This window comes from Caretta caretta, chromosome 11, assembly GCF_965140235.1.
Source record: "Caretta caretta isolate rCarCar2 chromosome 11, rCarCar1.hap1, whole genome shotgun sequence".
NCBI lineage: Eukaryota > Metazoa > Chordata > Testudines > Cheloniidae > Caretta > Caretta caretta.
Window position 1 is genome coordinate 52,327,565 of NC_134216.1, and position 24,140 is coordinate 52,351,704.

General features: G+C 41.2%; 2 protein-coding genes across 9 annotated transcripts in view; both read left to right on the forward strand.

The window, feature by feature from the left end:
• On the forward strand, nt 1–17,595 carry ASNSD1 (asparagine synthetase domain containing 1). 4 transcript variants are annotated; one of them, XM_048870265.2, is made up of 6 exons: nt 1–275; nt 2,178–2,231; nt 5,677–5,752; nt 11,383–12,930; nt 14,221–14,402; nt 17,227–17,595. In XM_048870265.2, the coding sequence occupies exons 4-6, from the start codon at nt 11,476–11,478 to the stop codon at nt 17,480–17,482; spliced, it is 1,893 nt and encodes a 630-aa protein (XP_048726222.2). In that variant the 5' UTR covers nt 1–275; nt 2,178–2,231; nt 5,677–5,752; nt 11,383–11,475; the 3' UTR covers nt 17,483–17,595. The 4 variants fall into 4 exon arrangements, with proteins under 4 accessions (XP_048726222.2, XP_048726223.2, XP_048726225.2 ...); XM_048870266.2 differs by having other exon boundaries at nt 3–153; XM_048870268.2 differs by lacking the exon at nt 5,677–5,752 and having other exon boundaries at nt 3–153.
• Nucleotides 17,596–23,274: 5,679 nt separating this feature from the next.
• Nucleotides 23,275–24,140, forward strand: part of ANKAR (ankyrin and armadillo repeat containing) — a 48,430-nt gene continuing 47,564 nt past the window's right edge. For 4 of the 5 annotated variants that reach the window (XM_075118015.1, XM_075118016.1, XM_075118017.1 and 1 more), the window contains exon 1: nt 23,275–23,915. In XM_075118015.1, coding sequence (XP_074974116.1) covers nt 23,318–23,915 — 598 coding nt within the window. In that variant the 5' untranslated portion in view covers nt 23,275–23,317. The remainder of the gene's footprint in view (nt 23,916–24,140) is intronic. The other variant, XM_048870259.1, reaches the window with a different exon arrangement.

Genomic DNA, 24,140 nt, shown 5'->3' on the forward strand with positions numbered 1-24,140 from the left:
AGCTCGCGCATGCGCTGTCGCTCCACCGGCCCGGCTAGGTGGGCGCAGTTAGGGGCTTTGCGTGTAGTGCGACTGCGCAGTTCGGGGCGTTTGCAGGAAGTAGTCGGCCCCAACCGCACGTGGTGGGATTAGGGAAGCGCCAGCCAGTGTTGTGTGAGTTTCCGCGCTTGTCACCCCTGGCAACGGGACGCGTAAGGACGGGAATGTCGGGCCGGGAGCCGCGGAGAGAGGAGGAGGGGGCGAAGCTGCCCCAGAAGGACGAGCTGACCCGAAAGGTGGGGGCGGGGCGCGAATCTCACTCCCGCACACGGCCCTCGCGAGACCGGAGGTTCCGGCCTCTGCAGAATAGATGCGGGTCCAGTTCCGGTTGGGGTCCGTGCGGGAGGAGGGGGGCCCCCTGCCGGCTGGGCGCCGCGCGGCCCAGTGGGGGCACCAGCCTGGTCTCCTCCTGCTTATTTGGCGTCATCACTACAATTGCGTTCGCGGTGTGATGTCACGCTGCAAGGTCTAACGTCATAATGCCGCGACAGCGAATCAGGATGTTATATTGGCCCTGAACACACTTTCTGGGAAATCGTGTGGCGTTGAGCGCTTGCTGTGAAAGTGGGGGTGCAGGGCGGCAGGATTATAAGGGTGATGACTTTATTTTTACCCCCCAGAAAAAAATTAGAGATTCAGTACCATGAAAAAGCAGAGATTTTTGGCTTTTTTAATTTTCACAATAGAGAAACTTCCACCATAATTTGGCCCTAATTAATGGCCATATTGGCAGTGGCAGGGCTAAATGGAGATATTGGTAGAACTACTTTGTCATGCCTAGTGTTGATCACTCCAAGCTTGAGATAAATGGTCAGGGAATTGTGGGTTATCTTATGCTACAGCTACTTATCCCATATATGCTCCATGGAGACATAAAATATTTTAGCCTCTGGAGTTGTCATTCTGGCATTCTTCACAAACACTAAATATTTACTGTCGAGACAGTAGTGTCATCAGTCTGTAAGTCTGGTAAATCCCAAGGAACCTCCTCCATTTTCCTTTTGTAAATGTGCTGCTTCTCCATGTCCTCGGTGGAGGATATTGGTGTAAAATGCGTGCTTTGGTTTGAGCGCCTGAGAGACTGGAATGTGATCAAAGGTGGATTTATGCCAACTTTGTGACTTCCAAATTCTGGAACCAGTTAAGGTACTGTTCAGTTCATGGCATAAATAGAGGAGATGCTGTGCTGTTCTAGTTTATGTCCAGTTGCCTGTGGCCCTAAGGGACATTCTTGCAGCTTGTAATAGCTGAAGTGTAGAGGTTCTTTGGTCTTTTTTCCAACAGTGACCCCTATATCGGGGAAAGAAGGTGTGGGCAGCTCTGCACTTCAAGGATTCCCCCTGCCCTTGAAATGTTCCCAGGAAATTGACAAAATTGGCTTCACAGTTCTTTGCATTGTTGTGTGCTTCAGGGTGACAAAGAAGTTAGAAAAATCCTGAAGAGACCCATTTTTTCCCCCTGGAAAGAAGAAGATCCCACAAAACAGATTTTTCATATGCTGTTGTTCCATTAACCTCAGTGAAATTCTTCTGATTTATACCAGAATAATTCAGAATCTAGTTCCTAGCCTGTTGCTTACAAAACATACCATATTTGCCTACATAGTAACCCCATCTACAAGAGTAGTAGGTTTTATTAGGGTCTGGTGCAAAGCTCATTGAAAGCAATAGAAAGACTCACATTGATTTCAGTAGGCTTTGGAATCAGGCCCTAGATGTGCAGTACTGATCACATGCAATTGTGGAGAAAAAGATGCAGATCGTATACAAATTACCTCCCTTCTAAAGCAGGTATTTGAAAATATGATTTACTCCCTCCTGGTTTGCTGGCTCAGACTTCTACAGATACCTAGTTTTCAGATCAAATTAATTTCAGAAAAATTTACTTTGGCTTCTATTAGTCATATGCCCCAGCATATCTTACTGGTTATGTTTATATTGGCTATGGAAACATCTTTCATGTGTCCGTTTACTTTCCATTCTTTACTCCATCACTTTTCTATCTGATTTCTCCTGGACCTTCAGAGTAAGGTAGATGCAAATGTTTGTCTATCTGAAAACATGGGTTGGAGTGTTAATAGTGGGTTATAACATACTGATTTATTTGTTATAAATCTAGAGTTCTGTTATGTTTTTCAGATTAAAGAGCAGAAAGTTGTAGTTGATGAGCTTTCCAACTTGAAGAAGAACCGGGTGAGTGATTACAAAGTGGTTTTTTAGCAATTCATTTTTTGCATTAGATAAATCGCCATTGTCCAGCTTGTCCTCGTCCGTCCCTTCACAAACGCAAGTCAATGCCACACCACTCTGTTTTATTACAAACATGTTCTTTCCATTTCTGGCCAAGAGTTTTGTTATGGGATCAGCCTAACGCATTTCCGGTCTGCCCAGTGGTCGCTTGTGGTCTCTGGGGATCCAGTCACTGATTCGGGTTGTCCACATATTGTCTTACCTGCGGACTACATGACCCGTCCATCTCCACTTTGCGTTGTACATCGCCTGCACTACATCGGTCACCTCTGTATGCCTTCTGATCTCCTCATTTGGTAGATGATCACAGAGCGATATCTTGCAGATTCGCCTTTCCATTGCTCTCTGGGTGACAGTGAATTTTTCTTCCTCCACTTTCATTGTTGACCAGCTTTCCACTCCCTATATCATTGCTAACAGAGCAGTGGAGTTAAACAGTTCTTTCCTTTTCTTCATGGGCAGTTTATCATCCATTAGAGTTGTCTTTATTTTGTTGAAACTTTCCCGCCCCGCCTTTTTCGTGCTACTGCATTCCCCTTTGAATGTTCAGCTGCTGACCTAGATAAATATATTTGTTGACCTCCTCAATTACTTTCCCTTTCACAGCGATGATTCCTGCTTCGAATGCTCATTCCGCATCCACTTAGTCTTTGACGTGTTCACTTCCAACCTGATAGAATGCGACAGTGTTTGCAGTTGCTGCAGTTTATTCTCTAGATAAAGGAAGGTGGGAAAGCATGAGAAAACAAATACAAACACTTCAAAATAGCTGATGCCCACTATGAGTGACATTTTTTAAGACAGCATTTAGTTGTTGTTATATTGATATTATTAACTTAGTTTACGCACCTTGTCAAAGAAGATTTATTTTCCAGGAAGTGATCATATCCAGTTTTGTGGTAGTGATGGAGTGTAGCACATCCTAGATCAAAGCAAAACACTTGTGTGCCCCTTCCAACACTTCTCAATGCTTCAAGCCAAAAAGAAGACAATTCCTACTGTACATTTTCTAAGTGGTGAGGGAATTACTCTCCATATTACATTCAGAACTAAGCTGTGCAGGAATTGTTTTTTATCAGGGGAAATACCAAATTTGGCGTCAAACTCATAATATTTGTCACAGATTTTCTCAGATTTTGAAGGCAAAAGTTGTTTAAAGTTGCTTTAAAAAAATACAAAGAAGACCTTCTCTGCTGTTGTCCTCCTCTATGAACCCCTTGAGTTTTATGACCATTATGCAAGAATTGGTAGGTGAAGGGCTGTAGATAGAAATGAGAAAACAGATGTTATGTGCACTGATAAGCAAATAAATACTTTCCTTTTCTCTAAGGATAACTTATATTGGCTAAAACTCCAAGATAAAGATGTATATCCTACATGGAAGGGGAAATATCTGCTTCTGCTTTAATACCTAAGAAAAGCAAAACAGCTTTCAATGGCTACTTCAAAATGATTGTGTTCTGATATTTACCAGTTTTTCTGTATGGCTATCAGTCTGATTAATCAGTGTCTAAAGTTCGTAAAAGAAAAATTAATTCAGTTTATCTTTGGATCAGCACAGTTTGTTTTGTCGTTAATCGTGTCCATGATGTGTGGGATTTTCAGAAGCCCTTACCATTGGCCTAGCTGCTTCCTTTGAAATAAGAGTGAGATTTACCATTCATTTTGAGGGGAGCAGAGTTAAGCCAATATTGAGCGTGTGTGAAAATCCTACCTTATATGCACAAGTTAAAACCCTTTTAAAAATAAAGATAGAGTTAACTATATACAAATGTCATCTACAAAACATACATAAATGACCACACTTTATTTTCAGAGAGATCTGATGCATTACCTACCAACTATTTAATTTCAACAGTGCACAGAAAAATTGACAATCAGTGTAAATGGACTTGCATGTTCTTAAAAATAAATCATTCAAGGTGCAGGTAAATTATACAGAAACATGTAAACAATTCCTGACAAAAGCAGAATTAGTTTGAGCCCTGGATAGCTCTGGACTGATAATGGGTCCATGTCAAATAAGATCAATTTTTTTCTTGGTATGCTTATTAGTGGACATGTTCACATCAGAGTTGGCACCATTGGCTGACTCATTGGCAGTTTCAGCAGAGAGTATGGAAGAGATGGAGGATGGATACTGAGGCACATTGGAGGGGCAGTGTAAGAAAGCATGTACCTGCCACTTCTGGTACAAGTGTTCTGTAGATAGAGGACTTCAGTCTCCAGGACTCTCCATCTGAAGTTTCACAAACACACAAATTCCCCCCCCCCTTTTTTTTTTTGGTGGTGTATATAGTATGCCAATTGAGACTGCTATTTCATGTTTTGGTTAACTGTTCGGTTCTGATAGGATTAAATGCACAGTAGGTATGATATGAAATCACAAGCTTGTGCCACAAGTTTTGTCCCCTAGCACCATGACTGAATAGTTCACTGTGGCTTTGTGTACTTTGTGAATATCATGGATACAACTTGATAAAGAATTGTCTTTATGGTGTAGTAGAACCTCGTTTTTACAAACCACCAGTTACATGAACCATTTTTCTTGATGGAACAAAGGGTCACAACAAAAGAGATGTCAATGAAGAACGAATCATCATCCCTTTATATTCTGATGCCTTCAGTGTGTTGAAATTGCTTTACAGTTTGAAAGACAAGAAAATGATGCAGTTGCATCATACTGCAACTCAGGCACTGTACCGACTAATTTTTTTATGTTCAATTTTATGAACTTTTTGACTTTCTGCACTCAGTCTCCAATTAGGTTGTAACACAGAGGCTCTACTGTATATACAATTTATGTTGGGCCAAATCCTGTAGTTTTTAATCCATCTATTCTAAACTCTCACTGAAGCTTTGAGTGAGTAGGGACTCCAGGACTCTGTCAGTATAGATGATAACCGTGTTCTGTTATACATTTTACAACTATCATGTGTTGCAAAGAATTAACTTTTTAATATGTTTATCTTTTATCCTATATTATTTGTATCACGTACATGTACTTTTAGTACAGTGCCTTTTAATGTAGTAAATAGATAGACACTTGCCTTTTAAAACAATGAGAATTTGTGTGTCCTTTTGGCGTCAGTACTTTCAGTAATGTCTTATCTAAATTGTTGATTAAAATGTCTAACTTGGCCTGATATTTGCCAATATCATGTTAGCCATTCATACACTTTAAGTATTCATAAATATGTTTACTTTCAATTTAGTTTATATTTGAAATGGTGGCACTTGACTCATCATATTTGAGGGAAGAAGAATATAAAATAGCAGTAGGTAACAATGCTGTGGATGATAAAACAGTTGTCTTGATAACATGATAGACTTCTGCTGTGGATTTGTTATTAACATTAACCTATCCCAATTTCCTCTTATTTTTCAGAAAGTTTATAAACAGCAACCCAATAGCAACATATTCTTTCTTGTAGACAGAACAGAAATGTTATCTGAATGCAAAAGTAAGTTCTTAACACACATTGCCTACCAATATTTAAAGGTGGTATTTGTAACTGTGTATGATTTCTCCTGCAGATCAAAATGAACAGCTTTATTCAAAGCTGTATGATTGCTGTGTTTAATTTGTCTGGATAGGACAGAAGACTAAAGTAATCACAATATTATGTATATGAGTGATAAAGTACTTAAACTGAAAAGCTGCTAGTCCTAAAAATGTAGGACGGGATGCCAGTAAAAATTATAGTAGACCTAGTGCCCAGTCCTCTGAATTGCTGAGCACCCTCAACTCCTTTCAGGAAGCAATCAGCATCTTGCAGCATTTGGTCCCATATAGGAAGAATAAACCTGTCTGAAAGTAACATGGGTTAAGGAAGAAAGAAAACTGAAGTTGAACTGAAAACCTTTGGGGGCTGGAGGAATGGACTTTGGGATTATGGAGGTGTGGAGGGTCGAGGATCTAGGATAGAAGCATCTGGAGATAAGGGAGAATGAGAGAGAGAGACTTGTTGGTTAAATAAAGACCAAGAAGCATCAAGTAGATGAGAAATCTAGGGTCAGGTGTGGAATGAATTCCAAGATGTAAATGAACTCAGTAATTTCTGGATGGAACAAATGGTGCTTGCTCTTTGTTTCTTAGAGTGTTTTTAGCCAGTTTACACTGAGAAGGCTTTAGTTAAGATAGTTTATGCAGTTTATGCAGTAAAGTGCAAATCTTATATTGACAGTAGCTAGGAGTTCACCAGCTTCTGATATTGGTAAAAGTCTTATATATAAAAATGCAGTACAATAATAATGACTTAGATTAGAGAGATAGACGATGATTTAACTGGGAATTGGTCCTGCTTCGAGCAGGGGGTTGGACTAGATGACCTTCTGGGGTCCCTTCCAACCCTTATATTCTATGATTCTATGATAGATTGTAAACTCTTTGGGGCTGTCTTTTTGTTCTATACCTGTACAGTACCCAGCACAATAAGGTCCTGGTCCATGACTGAAGCTCTTAGTCTTAGGCACTACAATAATACAAATAATAATTTTGGTACTTGATAAGTCAGGAGTTATAGTTAATAGCCCAATCAATGCAAATTTAACGACATACAATTTTTAAAGTTCATGTATACAAAAATGTGCATTAACAATAAGAATATATATCTAAATTTGAATGTCTTTAAAGGGGAAAAAGCTGCAATGGGCTGATTTGTGCAATGGTACTGATGCATAACACTTTCATATTTTCTTGTTATATGTCTTTAAATTTTGTGTTGATTGGACTGTTGGCTATAATTACTGACTTATCAGGAACCATTATTATTACTATTTATTATTTGTATTATCGTAGTGCCTAAGACGCCCAATCACAGGACTGGAAGGAACCTCAAGAGGTCATCTAGTCCAGTCCCCTGCACTCATGGCATGACTCAGTATTATCTAGACCATCCCTGACAGGTGTTTGTCTAACCTGCTCTTAAAAATCTCCAAGGATGAAGATTCCACATCCTCCCTAGGGAATGTATTTCACCCTGACAGTTAGGAAATTTTTCCTAATGTCCAACCTAAACCATCCTTGCCCATTGCTTCTTGTCCTATCTTCAGAGGTTAAGAACAACAGTTTTTCTCCCTTCTCCTTGTAACAACCTCTTATGTACTTGAAAACTGTTATCATGTCCCATCTCAGTCTTCTCTTTTCCAGACTAAATAAACCCAGTTTGTTCAATCTTCCCTCATAGGTCATGTTTTCTAGACCTTTAATAATTTTTCTTGCTCTTCTCCAATTTGTCCACATCTTTCCTGAAGGGTGGCGCCCAGAATTGGACACAATACTCCAATTGAGGCCTAATCAGCGCAGAGTAGAGAGGAAGAATTACTTCTTGTGTTTTGCTTACAACATTCCTACTAGTATATCCCAGAATGATGTTTCCTTCTTTTTTTGCAACAGTGTTACACTGTTGACTCATATTTAGCTTGTGGTCCACTATGATCCGCAGATCCCTTTCCACAGTAAGTATTCCTTCCTAGGCAGTCATTTCCCATTTTTTATGTGTGCAACTGATTGTTACTTCCTAAGTGGAGTATTTTGCATTTGTCCTTATTGGATTTCATCCTGTTCATTTCAGATCATTTCTCCAGTTTGTCCAGATCATTTTGAATTATAATCCTATCTTCCAAAGCATTTGCAACCCCTCCCAGCTTGGTATCGTCTGCAAACTTTATAAGTGTACTCTCTATGCTATTATCTAAATCATTGATGAAGGTACTGAACAGAATTTGACCCAGAACTGATCCCTGTGGGACCCCACGCATTATGCTCTTCCAGCATGACTGTGAACCTCTGATAACGACTTAACAGAGAATGGTTTTTCAACCAGTTCTGCACCCTTCTTATAGTAGCTCCATCTAGATTGCATTGCCCTAGGTTGTTTATAAGAAGGTATGCGAGACAGTATCAAAAGCTTTATTAAAGTCAAGCTATATTACGTCTACTGCTTCCTCCCATCCACAAGGCTTGTTTCCCTGTCAAAGAAAGGTATCAGGTTGGTTTGATACGATTTGTTCTTGACATATCCAAGCTGACTGTTACTTATCACCTTACTATTTTCCAGGCGTTTCCAAATTGATTGCTTTATTATTTTCTCCATCTCTTTCCAGGTACAGAAGTTAAGATAACTGGTCTGTAATTCCCCAGGTTGTGCTTATTTCCCTTTTCCAGTCTTCTGGAATCTCTCCCATCTTCCATGACTTTCCAAAGATAATCGCTAATGGCTCAGATATCTCCTCAGTCAGTTACTTGAGTATTCTAGAATGCATTTCATCAGGCCCTGGTGAATTGAAGACATCTAACTTGTCTAAGTAATTTTTAACTTGTTCTTTCCCATTTTAGCCTCTGATCCTACCTCATCTTCACTGACATTCGCTATGTTAGATATCCAATCACCACCAACCTTCTTGGTGAACACCAAAACAAAGAAGTCATTAAGCACCTCTGCCATTTGCACATTTTCTGTTATTGTTTTTTCCCCCTCATTGAGTAATGGGCCTACCCTGTCCTTGATCTTCCTCTTGCTTCTAATGTATTTGTAGAACGTTGCCTCAAGGCAACTTTGTCTCTAGCTAGTTTGATCTTGTTTTGTATCTTGGCCTTTCTAATTTTGTCCCTACATACCTGTGTTATTTGTTTATATTCATCCTTTGTAATTTGACCTAGTTTCCACTTTCTGTAGTATTCTTTTTTGAGTTTCCGATCATTGAAGATCTCCTGGTTAAGCCAGCGTGGTCTCTTGCCATACTTCCTATCTTTCCTATGCAGTGGGGTAGTTTGCTCTTGTGCCTTTAATAATGTCTCTTGAAAAACTGCCAACTGTCTTCCATTGTTTTTCCCCTTAGATTTGCTTCTACTGGGATCTTACCTACCAACTCCCTGAGTTTACTAAAGTCTGCCTTCTTGAAATCCATTGTCTTTATTTTGCTGTTCTCTCTCCTACCATTCCTTAAAATCATGAACTCTATCATTTCATGATCACTTTCACCCAAGCTGCCTTCCACTTTCAAAATCTCAACCAGTTCCTCCCTATTTGTTAAAATCAAATCTAGAACAGCCTCTCCCCAGTACCTTTCTCCACCTTCTGAAATAAAAAGTTGTCTCCAAGACATTGTCTACATTCCAAGAACTTGTTCGATAATCTGTGCCCTGCTGTGTTATTTTCCCAACAGATGTCTGGGTAGTTGAAGTCCCCTATTACCACCAAGTCCTGTGCTTGGATGATTTTGTTAGTTGCTTAAAAAAAGTCTCATCTACCTCTTCTTCCTGGTTAGGTGGTCTGTAGTACACCCCTACCATGACATCACCCTTGTTTTTTACCCCTTTTATCCTTACCCAGAGACTGTCTCCTATTTCCATCTCAACCTTAGTCCAAGTGTATACATTTTTAATATATAAGGCACAGCTCCTCCCTTTTTTCCCTGCCCGTCCTTCCTGAGCAAACTGTATCCTTCGATACCAATATTCCAGTCATGCGTATTATCCCACCAAGTCTCTGTGATACCAATTATGTCATAGTTGTGTTTATTTACTAGCATTTTGAGCTCTTCCTGTTTATTCGCCATACTTCTCGCATTGGTATACAGATCTAAGCTACTGATTTGATTTCCCCCACCGTCAGTTCTGTCTTATCTCTCCCTTATCCCTGCTATAACAACCCATGCTCCCCCCAAATCCCTTCTCTCCAGTCTCCATGTTTTTGACTTACCAGTGGGCTTTGGTCAACTGCCCCCTTCAAACCTAGTTTAAAGCCTCCTCACTAGGTTAGCTAGTCTGTATCCAAATAGGCTCTTTCCCTTTCTCGATAGGTGGACCCCATCTCTGCTTAGCAGTCCTTCTTCCTAAAACTGCATCCCATGGTCAAGGAAGCCAAAGCCTTCCTGGTGACACCATCTTCGCAGCCAGGCATTCACCTCCAGGATGCATCTGTCTCTGCCTGGGCCCCTATCCTTGACCAGAAGGATCGAAGGGAACACTGCTTGCGCTCCCAACTCCTTCACCCTTACTCCCAGAGCCCTGTAGTCACTTCTGATCTGCTGAGGGTCATACCTCGCAGTATCATTAGTGCCCACATGGATGAGTAGCATGGGGTAGTGGGGGAGCATGGGGATGATCCTCGACAATCTCTCCATAACATCTCGGATATGGGCCCCTGACAGGCAGCATACCTCCCAGATGCCATGTTAGGGTGACAGATGGGTGCCTCCAACCCCCTCAGAAAAGAGTCACCAACCACCACTACACTACATTTTCTCCTGGGAGTGGTGGCTGCGATCCTCCCAGCCTTGGGGGTACATGGCTTCTCCTCCTCCACCTTTGGGGGTGATTCCTCATCTCTTGTTGCCCAGGCAGCATAAAGGTTTTCAGTCACCATGGTGGGTGGGTTGGGAGTAGGGATGGAGCACTGCCTGCTGCCAGAATTAACCAGGAGCTAGTGTCCTCCCTGTGACAGAGCCATATACTCCTCCCTCGGTGGTGTGACAGCAGTCTTCTGTAGCTGGATAGCTTCCTCAGTCTTGGATGTCTCCCTATGAATACTCCCAAGGAACTGGGCATGGATGTGCCTCAGCCTAGCCACCTCCTGTAGCTCTCCCACCTGCTTCCTGAGAGATTCCACCATCAGGCACCTTTCACACTGGATGGTCCCCCCCAGCCTGGCTTTCTGTGAGTGGGAAATGCAGGCCACAGTCTCTGCAGATCCACACCAGGATCTGCATAGAGGCATCCATGGTTAGGTTGTCTGCCTAGATACAGGCGCAGGTGGAGGAGACAGGAGCAACGTTGGCACTGGCGATGCGGCCCTTCCTAACCATAGCGATTTTATTTAGTCTCCCTCCCACAAACCCCATCTCAAACTCCCCTGTTTGCGGTCCCCTGTTCGTTAGCTCCCCTTGCTCGCTTAGCCTCTGGCTTTTAAGGCCTTCATGGACCAGGATCCTATTGTGCTAGGCACAGTACAAATATAGAACAGAAAGACAGTCCCTGCCCTAAAGAGCTTGCTGTTTATCCCTCTAATTCATTATTATTCTACCACATTTATCGAATTTATTAAAAGAATTTTAAGTGATTATTTATTTCCTCTTTTCTTTTATGCAGACACATTAGATGACCTGAAGAGGGCACATCAGGAGATAGAAAATTCAGAGAAGACCAAAATCAGAAAATAGACCTTTTAAATTCTATATAGCAATGTGTGGTATTTGTTGTGTTGTCAGTTTGTTTGTTCAGCACGCTATTGGTGGCTTCTTCAAAGATGGTCTGCTGTGCAACCTAAGAAGAAGAGGACCTAACAGCAGCCAGCATCTGATAAAGACTGTGTCTGATCTCTCCTACCAGTGTTTGTTTTCTGGCCATATACTTCACCTGAGGGGACTGATGACTCCCCAGCCTCTGACAGACATTGATAACAATGTGTTTCTTTGGAATGGAGAAGTCTTCAATGGAATTCACGTAGGGACAGCAGAGAATGACACTGAAGTTATGTTTCATCATCTTTCATCATGTAGTAGTGAATCTGATATTTTGTCACTCTTCTCATCTGTTCAGGGTCCGTGGTCTTTTATTTATTATCAAGCATCGAGACACTACTTGTGGTTTGGTAGGGATTATTTTGGTCGTCGTAGTTTGTTGTGGCAGTTTAATAAAGAGCTAGACAGGGCTCTCTGTTTGTCGTCTGTAAGTGCTCTTTCTGAATCTGATAACCAATGGCAGGAAGTTCCAGCATCTGGAATTTACAAAATTGATCTTAAGGCATGTGCTATATCTGAGTCTTTGGTTTTAACATTCTATCCCTGGAAATACCATTCCAGAGAAAATGCAATAGAAGAAACATTCCTCAGTGGCTTGGATCAGATTTCAAAAGATTTACCTGCCTATGTGTCTCTTACGATGAGTGAGTTAAAACTTTCTCTAATAACACCAGTTGTTCCTTTGAATAGGACAGTTCCTGAAACTTCAGTTGACTCTCATTGCCGTAATATTACTAATAGTACAGTTACTGTAGAAGATCTTCATCGATTTCTTGCAGAAGAGCACAAGAAGAAATTGGTCCAACAGCTTATTGATGTTTTAAGTGAAGCAGTAAAGAGACGTGTTTTATATCTGTTTAGAGATACAGGTCAGCTAACAGGAGAAATTCCGAGTATGCCTACCAAGAAAGCACATGTTGCAATATTGTTTTCTGGTGGTATTGATTCTATGCTTATTGCAACCCTAGCTGATCGACATATTCCTTCAGAGGAACCAATTGATCTTCTTAACGTAGCCTTCATGATTAAAGAACAGACAATACAAAGCAAGCAGAAAAAACAACATGAATTGCATTCTTGTCAGGAATGCTGTAAAAAACTTGATACTACAATTGTTGATAACTTTTCTTGCTTCAATGTGCCTGACCGAATCACTGGCAGAGCAGGACTGGAAGAACTAGAGACTATTAATCCTTCAAGAACTTGGAATTTTGTGGAAATTAATGTTACACTTGAGGAACTGAAAAGAATGAGACAACAGCGCATACGCCACTTAGTTTATCCATTGGATACCGTTCTGGATGACAGCATTGGTTGTGCAGTTTGGTTTGCTTCCAGGGGAGAAGGTTTTATTACTACCCAGGGAGATGTAAAACCATATAAAAGTTCTGCAAAGGTATAAGATCTTCTTTGTTTTATAGTTGGTCAATAAAAATAAGTATAGTGCAGTTTAGCTTCAGTAGTCAGTAAAAAATTAATAAATATCCAAGCTCGCTGCAATACAAGTAGCAAGCATAAGTAAATTTTGCAGTTGTAATAAGTGTGTAACTGTCTGCAGTTCCAAAAATGCAGGACTCCTGCATTCAATTCCTTGGCATGGAATTATTCTATTCTGTAAGCTTGAGTATACAGCAGTAGAACTGGGAAAGGCAATAGTCTTCAGCCTGGAATATTCAATTTTTGAATTGACGTAGTAGAGAAGAATTGTACCATCAGATCTAGTCTAAACAGATCTGAAATATTTAAATCTGCAGAAAATTTAGTTAATCAGCATTGTTTTGTGCTGGTATCCCACATCCAGTAATTCCCACAATATCAATATTTGGGTTGGTATGTGACAAAACAAAATGCTATTATTATTGAGGGGTGAGGATTGTTTTTTGAAGGCTTCTGACATATTTTAAACAGTCATTTAAAGAGCAACTTTTCCTCTGTTTCCACCTGATATTTTTCTTGCCGTTTTGAAGGGGGCAACTTCTTGTAGTAATTTGATAGCTACTTCAAGAATTCTCTTCTTTCCTCCCACTTGTCTTTGGTAGTGAGCATGGAGAAAGGATGAATGTTTTTTAAAATGATGCTGCATATTTGGAGTTCACTTCTGCATCTGCTTTGAGGTTTATATTATTTGCTGCCAGTTAATGGGGATGTTTTAAATGGTTGGAGTCAAATAATAGAGGATTTAGTGCACAGTTGAATGGATTTTGCTTTATTTTCAGATTGTGCTACAACCTATAATGGCTTATGCATCCGAGTGGGTCACCTAAAGATGTGAATACTGGTTTTATTTTAGTTGTCTTTCAGGTGACGTGATTTACTTAGCAGTTTATCTCAATTCTTCAAAAAGTTCAAATTATTTTTTCCCCCAAATAGACTGAAATGGTTTATTGTAAAAGACCAGGTTTTTTGTTTTTCTTTAATGAGTTAAAGCGTGAGTGTATACTGTTCAGGTCTGATCCTGCTCCAATTTAAATCAGGGTTCCCAGTGACTTCAGTGGGAACAAGATCAGGATCTATAAAAATGAATAAATGCAGGCTTATTTTATTATGTTAATCTAAATGTGTTTGAATATATTTATTGGGTTTATTTTCAGATTTTTATAGTTGAATATTTTGGGAATCTATAACGTTTTCCCCCTTTAGAGTTCCTAGATAAATAATAAAATACCATTTTTATACTCTTCTGTAGGTTGTGCTTACAGGAATTGGAGCAGATGAGCAGCTTGCAGGATATTCCCGACATCGTGTTTGCTTCAAAAAATACGGTTTAGAGGGTTTGAATAAGGAACTAGGAATGGAGCTGGCTCGCATTTCTTCTAGAAATCTTGGCCGGGATGACAGGATTATTGGAGATCATGGAAAAGAAGCAAGGTAGCACTGTTTTAACATGCAGCAAACAGTTTCAACTCAGAACTCCATTTCTAGCACTGCAGTGGAATTTTAAATCAAAATTGTCTTTTCTTAATTTTTAAAAATTCCATGAGGACATTTGTTTAGGGTGTGGGTGTGTGTACACAGACATTGGGCCTGTACTAATTTAAAGTGCTTAGAGTACCCCTTAAGAAGACATAGCAACTTGAAAATCACACTTCCACCTGAAAATTTTACTTCCAGTCTCATGTTAGTATGATGACGTTACCCTCACAAGCACTCATTTGAGGTGCCCTCACCTGCACACTGTGATGGTTCTTGGGGTACCCAGGACTTTGAGCCACCTTGTTACCTCTTTGCCTCCAGCAAGAGAGAGACTTGCTGTTGCTTAACCCTTTGCAGTGTTATCAGCTCCCTGACACCTTCAGTCTGTTAGCCACCAAAACAATCTCCTCCGGACAATGCTAGCCCGGCCCCTCCCTTTGCTTTAACAATAGGTCCACTCCGGTCCCCAAACTGTTCTGAAGATTTTCCCTGTGATATCTTGCCCCTCTCACTGGCTACTCACAGAAATATCATGTTTGCCATCCCCCAGGGGACAGTGTATATATGAGGTTGTGTGATTCAACTGAGGATCAGCTCATATATATCATCACAGCATTGCAATATTATAGTGAAAACTTAAATTTATTATCAAAGGCTAAAATGTAAGAGACAGTGAGTAAGGGTAGTCCAGTCAGCAAGGTAACATTAAACTCGGTACACACTTTCTAGAGACTAAACTTAACTTTAACAGTCTAACCATCTGTCTAAAAGCAGTCTTATCTCTCCTAAATGTCCTTTACAGTGCTGCCAAGCAGGGCCGTTTTGGATCCCATTTTCATGAATGTGCCCAATTATTCCCTCACATGCAGGATAAAGTGATGTCTTTTTGCCTTCTCCTTGTATCAGCAAAATTAATTGTTGGCCCCCAGAGTCAGGATGACCCCTACCTTCTCCCTACCCCGAGTTTTATTGCTTGGTGTGCTGACTTCATGTTGCTTTCATATTCTTCTGTTGACTTCAAATGCAAAACGGGCTTTCGTTGTGTTGACTTACAAAGGCAGGTGGGAGACCAAACATCCTTTGTCTAGTAGAAACCTGTTTATCAACACTGCCTTGATTCAGACATTTTTGGAATGTATTTTCAGTGAGTGAATGAGAGAGAGAGAGAGAGAGCGCGTGTGTGTGTACCCATTTCACAACTATATTAATGACCAGTGTGATCCTGGCATTCATTTACGATCCTACATTACATCATTTATGGATAAATATGATGAATGTGGTGTGATAGGTATAGTGAGTTTGTGTGGCCTGTTGGGAGTTACTGTTACAGACAGGAGTTTTTATGGTCACACACTCTTTTCTCCAGGTTTAGCATAACAGAAACAGCAGCAGCAAAGTTTAAACTGAAGAGGCAGCAAGCAGACAGATATGTCCACAAGGAGGAAGGAGAGGCCTGAGCATTTTTGGTAGTGTTCTTGGCCCAAAAGACTTCTAAACCTCAGGAAGGGAGCAAAATTTTTTTTTAATCCATACATGCTGTTAGGTGTTCTTATAGAAACCTTATATTTCTTATATTTAGTTGATTTTGTCACTTTATAGGGGAACAGCCATTGTTCTGCATAAAGCGTACGTAAGCTGGCTTTGTATGGGGAACTACATATGGGGACTTTAGAGAATGCAATCCATACACTTCACCCACCACCTAGGCTGTGGGATTGCAATACATGCAGTTCCTTGCAGCCATTATTCCTGACTATGGAACAGCAGCTGCTGCCCTTCCACACCCCTCGACTAGAGTTCCTAACCATTAGATTGGTATAGCCTAGATCCAGTAGCCCCAATTTAATTTACCCAGAAACAAAACATCTCCTTTCATGCCTGTTTGTCCCACCTCATGATCCCACCATTGGAGTTAAGTGATGGTGTGGAGGTTTTTGCATATTAACTCTGCACTGGGAAGAATTTCTTTCGGTACAGTAAACTGAAAAATGGATCTTAGGGCACCAATCGTGATTTTGTGACGAGCAGAAAATGTGTAATATCTTGGGGTGGGGGGGAGTTACCTACAGAGTTATAAATCTATGATACATGTGAAAGGACCTTTAAGAAGGAAGTGCCCTTTTAGCAAGGTAAAAGCTGACAGCAGGCATTAACAATCTAAATTTTTGTGACTTGTTTTTCCCTTTAGAATGGTGTAACAGAATTTTCAGTGTAAATGTGTTTTGTCTGAGAGGTTAAAATTAGACACAGCACCAGAGTGTAGCTGTATACTAAGGTTAGGTTTTACAGTAGTTCAACATTTAAAGATCCTCTGATCTTGAAAAACATTCTATTTTATAAACAGTTCTGCACCGACATAATTTATGTTTTCTCTCTTTCAAGTATCTTTATTGGTGGTGACTAAGGGAGCTATGCACAAAAACAGAATTTCTGTCATTTGCTCCTATTTAAGTACAAATTATTATTTTTGGGCAAGACTTTTAAAACTTCCAATCAGATAAGTTTAAATGAAGTTTCTTATGGACGTGTATTGCTGTTTCAGTCTTTTATTTCCTCAAGACTCCACAACACTTCTGTTTTTCTCACAACATGTTAGCATCAAGATTTATGTTGCATCTCCTTCTAGGAATGGATATTGACTTGAAAGTCCAAATTTTCTACAGATCAGAATAGTGTGAATTGAGTATTCTAAGGGCAGTTATCTCGTACACTACACATTTGTTTATGAGTTTAAACCCTGTCAAGGTAACAGTTTTTCATAATATTATTTTCTGTTTAGATTTCCTTTCCTTGATGAAGATGTTGTTTCGTTTCTTAACTCTCTGCCTGTTTCGGAAAAAGCAGACTTGACTCTGCCTCGAGGAATTGGAGAGAAATTACTTTTGCGCCTTGCAGCTAAGGAGCTTGGCCTCACAGCCTCTACTATTCTGCCAAAGAGGGCCATGCAGTTTGGATCCCGGATTGCAAAAATGGAAAACAGCAACGAAAAGGCATCTGATAAATGCAGCAGACTTCAGTCAGTTTCAGTAGACTAACTTGTGATGCTGCAATTGAAGGTTTGTTCATGGCACATCTTACGAGAAACTTATGGTTTAAAATTTTGTATATTATTATGTGGATATTCAATAAAATCCTCAACATTTTAGAATTGTGTTTTATCTACTGGTTTTAATCAGTTTATCTGTAATTACACCTTGTATTTGGCCTAATGAAGAACTACTGTATTATTCAGTCTGGTCTACCAGAGCACGACTGCCGTGGGTGGAAGCAGAGGCAGGGGCTCCACAGAAAAACAACAGATTCAGGCTGTATTTTTTTTTTTTTTTAACTAATTTTCACAGGGCTCGAGGGAAATACTTTTGAATCCACCCCACTTGACAACAGTATGAAGCTAGTATATAACATTAACTCAACAAAAAATGCCATCTCTCAGGGTTATCATGTGCATTTACTTACAGTTGAAGAAGGAAAACCTACTGTACATCACATACATTCTACCCTTTTACCAATATTGCATTGTACATTTGAAATGTACTCTACATTTAACATTTTAATTGTGTTAGTATTATATATTTTAAAAATGAAACTCACTCTTATAAGAAATTCTTAGTTTAGGATTCTAAAACGTCCATGTCAGAACAGTGATTGTTAGAGAAAACTCAAGATTTAATACAACAAGTAATATAATTCTCATCTAGTTTATAAGATGTAGAGATCTGAAGGTTTCAGAGTAACAGCCGTGTTAGTCTGTTTTCGCACAAAGAAAAGGAGTACTTGTGGCACCTTAGAGACTAACCAATTTTTTTGAGCATAAGCTTTCGTGAGCTACAGCTCACTTCATCGGATGCATACTGTGGAAACTGCAGAAGACATTATATACACAGAGACCATGAAACAATACCTCCTCCCACCCCACTCTCCTGCTGGTAATAGCTTATCTAAAGTGATCACTCTCCTTACAATGTGTATGATAATCAAGTTGGGCCATTTCCAGCACAAATCCAGGTTTTCTCACCCTCCGCGCCCCCCCTCTCCCCCCACAGACTCACTCTCCTGCTGGTAATAGCCCATCCAAAGTGACCACTCTCTTTACAATGTGCATGATAATCAAGTTGGGCCATTTCCAGCACAAATCCAGGTTTTCTCACCCTCCGCGCCCCCCCTCTCCCCCCACAGACTCACTCTCCTGCTGGTAATAGCTCATCCAAAGTGACCACTCTCCCTACAATGTGCATGATAATCAAGGAGGGCCGTTTCCAGCACAAATCCAGGTTTTCTCACCCCTCCCACAAACTCACTCTCCTGCTGGTAATAGCTCATCCAAACTGACCACTCTCCTTACAATGTGTATGATAATCAAGGTGGGCCATTTTGGAAATAGCCCACCTTGATTATCATACACATTGTAAGGAGAGTGGTCACTTTGGATGAGCTATTACCAGCAGGAGAGTGAGTTTGTGTGTATATGGGGGTGGGGGAGGGGAGAAGGTCCACCTTGATTTTCATACACATTGTAAGGAGAGTGGTCACTTTGGATAAGCTATTACCAGCAGGAGAGTGAGTTTGTGTGTGTGTGTGTGTGGGGGGGTGAGGGTGAGAAAACCTGGATTTGTGCTGGAAATGGCCCAACTTGATTATCATACACATTGTAAGGAGAGTGATCACTTTAGATAAGCTATTACCAGCAGGAGCGTGGGGTGGGAGGAGGTATTGTTTCATTGTCTCTGTGTATATAGTGTCTTCTGCAGTTTCCACAGTATGCATCCGATGAAGCGAGCTGTAGCTCACAAAAGCTTATGCTCAAATAAATTGGTTAGTCTCTAAGGTGCCACAAGTACTCCTTTTCTTTTAGAGATCTGGAAGATACTCATAAAATGAATGTCTATATCACTGTTGTTTAGCAGTGGTGTGATGGTAAGAAAGTAATATTAACAATGTATATAATACAAATCCTCATTGTTTCTTCCATTGTCACTTTTTTTTTTTTTCAGTGACAGCTATCCTGATTAGGATAGAATGTCAAGCAGAAATGAGAAAGTGACCATAGATACTTGTGGAAAGGGAAGCCCTGAAATTCAAAAGGTGAAGAGAGGGGTGACAATTTTTAAACCATGTGTTAAATGTGTCTCCCTGTCCCCTGAACTGTACATAAATTAATGACAGGTTTCAGAGTAGCAGCCGTGTTAGTCTGTATTCGCAAAAAGAAAAGGAGTACTTGTGGCACCTTCGAGACTAGCAAATTTATTTGAGCATAAGCTTTCATGGAAGTGAGCTGTAGTTCACGAAAGCTTATGCTCAAATAAATGTTAGTCTCAAAGGTGCCACAAGTACTCCTTTTCTTTTTGTACATAAATTAAGGCTGTGTGATAGAGTATATACCCCATCCTGGCTCTGAAAGATGCCAGTTACCATCTGGCTGCACCTGAAGGGTGGACCAGGCCTAATTAAAGGTGCAGCCCAGCTGGGGAAGGATGACTATAAAGAAATGAAACCCAGTATGAGAAGGACTGTAGGGAAGGAACTGTGTATTTCCTCTCTGGGGAGTGGAAAGTGGGAGGCTTAAGGAAGACACCTAGGGGCAGTTTTGATTTTGGGATTGGGAAGTCTGGGAACAGGTGAGAGAGATCTAATAAATGGGCAGGATCAGGACTTCAAGGGAAAGAGTCTAGGGAAGTATTCAGTGGAGGAATAGAGCAAGGGAAATTTAGAGGCGTGAAAGGTTAAGATGGAAGAAGTTGGTTTAGGATTTTATTGGGGGATGAAGAGTCCTAGGAATCCCAGCCCCGAAAAAAGGCTGAAGTGAGAGGTTGTGGAGAGGCCTGCTGACAGGCTATAGTAGGAAGAAGTCCAGGGAGGCAGCAGCAAGGAGTCTGAAGAATGCTGGTTATAGGATCCTTGGACGGGAGCCCCATATAATGGGAGGGCTTTCGTTCTCCTCCTAGCCGCTGGGGAAGGGTGTGAATGAGACTCGCTGCTGCAGTGTAGGGGGTAAGATTTTATAGCCCTGAGAAGAGTTGAAGGTAGAAGATCAGAATAAGGACAGGGCCCGTTATTGGTGGTCTCTGTCACCTTAGAATCAGTGGGATTAAAGATGAGGGGGCCAGAGATTTGAGTCCTGAGAGGATGCTCGCAGTGCTGGAGTAGCTGCGAGCCAAAAAGCAGTAGATGAGGAGAGCCTGCTGGGCGACGCCGAGCTACCAGGGCGGGCTTGTGGGCAGGGCTGTGGGAGCGCTAAGTGTAGTGACTCCAGTTTACGTGTCCTGCTACCGGTCTTATAGCGTTAACAGGATCCCTGCATTCAGTGAGTCACTGAGCCACAGTTATTCCTGCTGCCAGTTGTTTAATTTCATCAGAGATTAATTGGGGTGATGTGTGATCAGGAATAAATTATTCCTAACGTTTCTGTTAGTCACAAGGCCAACGTCCCCCCTCTGAGGGACGCTGGCGGAGGCAGTTCTCAGGGTACGGATTCAATCAGAAGCGGGCAGAAGGTGGTACCCTGATTTAGGAGATTGCACTGGCAGCTTCCCGGGTGTCTGTGATGTCCCCGCCCCACTGCACGAAATGCACAAGCCTGCACTAGCCACAGCCCCCGCTGTAATATGGAGCCCTGCGCTGGGCCTGGCGCGCAGCCCCGGCTCTCGCGCGCTCCCCCTCGCCGGAACACGCGAGCTGCGCTTTTGCGCGGGCGCGGCCAGCCCGTCGTGCACGGCGCCCCCTGCGGGGGTTGCCAAGGCGAAGCGGCGGCGGCGTCCCGCGTTGCTAACGACCCCGCTAGGCCAGGCGCCGCGCGCTTCTCCCGGTTGGGCCGCGGAACCTCCTCCTCTCACACGCCCCCGCCGCGACCGGCCAGCGCGGAGCCCCACCTCCCGGGCGGCCCCCTATGCAAGGAGGGACTTGGCTGCTTCTCCCACCTCGCCGCTAGGCAGGTGAGCCGGAGAGCGCTGGCGGGAGCCGGCTGTGGGACCCCGGGAGCGCCGCTCTGTGCTGGGGACGGTGCCGTCTGTGTCCCTGGAGGCAGGGGTTGCCAACAGATACCTCATTAAGGCACCCAAATTGGTTGCTTTTTTACCCAGTGCCTCACTGGCCTGTGGAACTCATTGCCACAGGATGATGGCGACCAAGAGTTTAACAGGATTCCAACAACAGTTCAGTGTTTGTGTGGATACCAGTGGCTGTAGTTATAATAGTGGACAGTACCAATAAACACATTTTAGAAGGTGTATAAATCTCCAAGCTTCCACACATTAGCCAATTTCTAACTGTTGAGGGTTAGAAGGAAATTTCCCTGGGAGCAGATTATCGCGTGATGTTTGCTCCAAAGTTTCTTGCACCTTCCTCTGAGGGAGGTGGTACTGGTCACAGCTGGAGACAGTATATTGGATTAGTGGTCTGATCCAGTGTGGCAAATCCTATGCTTTATGTTTTCTTTAATCTTTCTGTTACTGTATTTATTTTTAGAGGTTACTTGCAACAATAGTAAATTCACAATCATAAATTGAAATGTGATTTTTTTTCCCAAGAGCAGATTTTCTTTCGAAGTCATGCCCTCCCCCCTGATTTTTAGAAGACTATTAAAGATAGTTTTGTCACTCCAAGGCCCTGCTAGAATTACACTGCTGTACCTATTTGGATCTAAGGTTTCAGAGTAACAGCTGTGTTAGTCTGTATTCGCAAAAAGAAAAGGAGTACTTGTGGCACCTTAGAGGCTAACCAATTTATTTGAACATGAAGTGGGCTGTAGCTCACAAAAGCTTATGCTCAAATAAATTTGTTAGTCTCTAACATGCCACAAGTACTCCTTTTCTAATTTTGATCTACATAATCTCTTATTTTTTCAGTAGGTGGTTCTAGAGCTTCTGCACTTCCAAAATTAACATTTCACCACTTGCTAGGTTTTCTGGGTGTAGGATTTCTCTTTTTGGATGCTCAAGTGACTGTCTATCTGTGATTCTGGGTTCTGTGTAAGACAGGACTTATGTCCTGAATATGCAGGGAATTATGATTCCATAAACCGCTTGAGTGAGCAATACCCTACAGGAAGAAGGATTAGCATGTAGAAAGTGAGAGTTCAAAGGACAATGTGGGAATGAGTGGTTTCTTGTAGTATTCAAGCCCTGAGTAGGAAGAAGAGGAGAAATGATACATTTCTTTTACATCATGCAAACCTGGTGGTCCTGTTTATGAGATACATAATAATGTATGCCTTGGGTACTAAATGGTATTTAGTGTTTGCACTGTATTAGAAAACACCGTGTGACGATTTGAGAATTTATTTGTAGGTGTCCCGTGCATTACAAGTAAAGACATAGTCCCTGCCCTATAGGGTAATCTGAAAGAAAGAAATTTAAAATGTTGACATTTAAATTATCATTACTAGACTTCAGCTTCAACAACCATTTCAGAGTGATGGGGCAGTCACACTCGCTCACAGCTATTGTTTCAGGCTTTCTGTAAGTAGCAATACATTGATTTGTACTTTTTCACAATTGAAGGTTGTTTTTCCAGCCATAAGGGTCATAGTGTTTTTTTAAAATGACATCTTAGATTCTAAAGCACAAAATGCCTGGCTCCATGAATACATTTTTTTTTTAAGTTCACTTGGTTATTGCAAGCTGGCCCAATCCAGTCCTTGGATATCCTAGGCATAATGAAGTTCTTGGTTCAAGGAAAATAACATTTTCAAAGATGTGTTGCCTTGAAATAGCTTGGAACACCTCATGTATGCCGTAGTATATTTTAATCTTGTTATTAAAGAAACTCATTTTTCTTACAAATATTAATACCTAATTACATAACTATTATACTTGTTTGTCTTATCTTTCTTTAAGTATTTAATTTTAAACACTGCAGAAAGGAACTATTGAAGAATGCTGAGGTCTGGCAAAAAAACATTACCTAGAAACGAACAAGCAGATGAGACAACCTACTTAGCAAATTTAGCAGTACAGAGAAATGCCAGTGCCTTCTTTGACAAATTTGACCGAAGTGAGTTACAGGAATTACTTACCACTACCTCATGTAGCTGGCTGGCTTCTAAAGATGACCTATGCCAGCCATTAGAACTTCCCAGTGGACTTATGGGTCAGCTAAAAAACATAAGTTTCCCGACTGCAATTTTGCTAACACCAGTGATGCCAGATGTACCTTTGGACTGTAAAGAAGTTCATCAGATTGTGAGAGAATTGGCTGTAGGAATTTACTGTTTAAACCAAATTCCTTCCATCAGCTTAGATTCCAATTACGATCGCAGCACTTCTTGTCAGCTTCCTCCAGCTTACATTGACACCAGAATTGGACAAATTTTGATAAGTGTTGACTACATGTTAAAAGCACTGTGGCATGGTGTGTATATGCCCAAAGAGAAACGTGTCAGGTTCTCTGAATTGTGGCGCTCCGGAATGGATATTGATATGGATGGGAATCCTCAAACAGAAAAAAATATTTTTTCAGAGTTTTGTTCAGCTGGTGAGTAAAAAACAAGTTATTTCCTGGTGGTCTTTTCAGCCGTTATAACCCATTTAAAGAAAAATAATCTTACAAGTGATAAGTACTTAGCATATTCCTAAGAGCTAGGTGTCATTATCTGAAAAAACAGGAGATTGCTGGACAATATGAAAAGTCATCAAGTTGTAAATGAAAAGAGAAACACTTCAAAGATCATTTTTTCAAAATGATGCTGAGGAACCTATA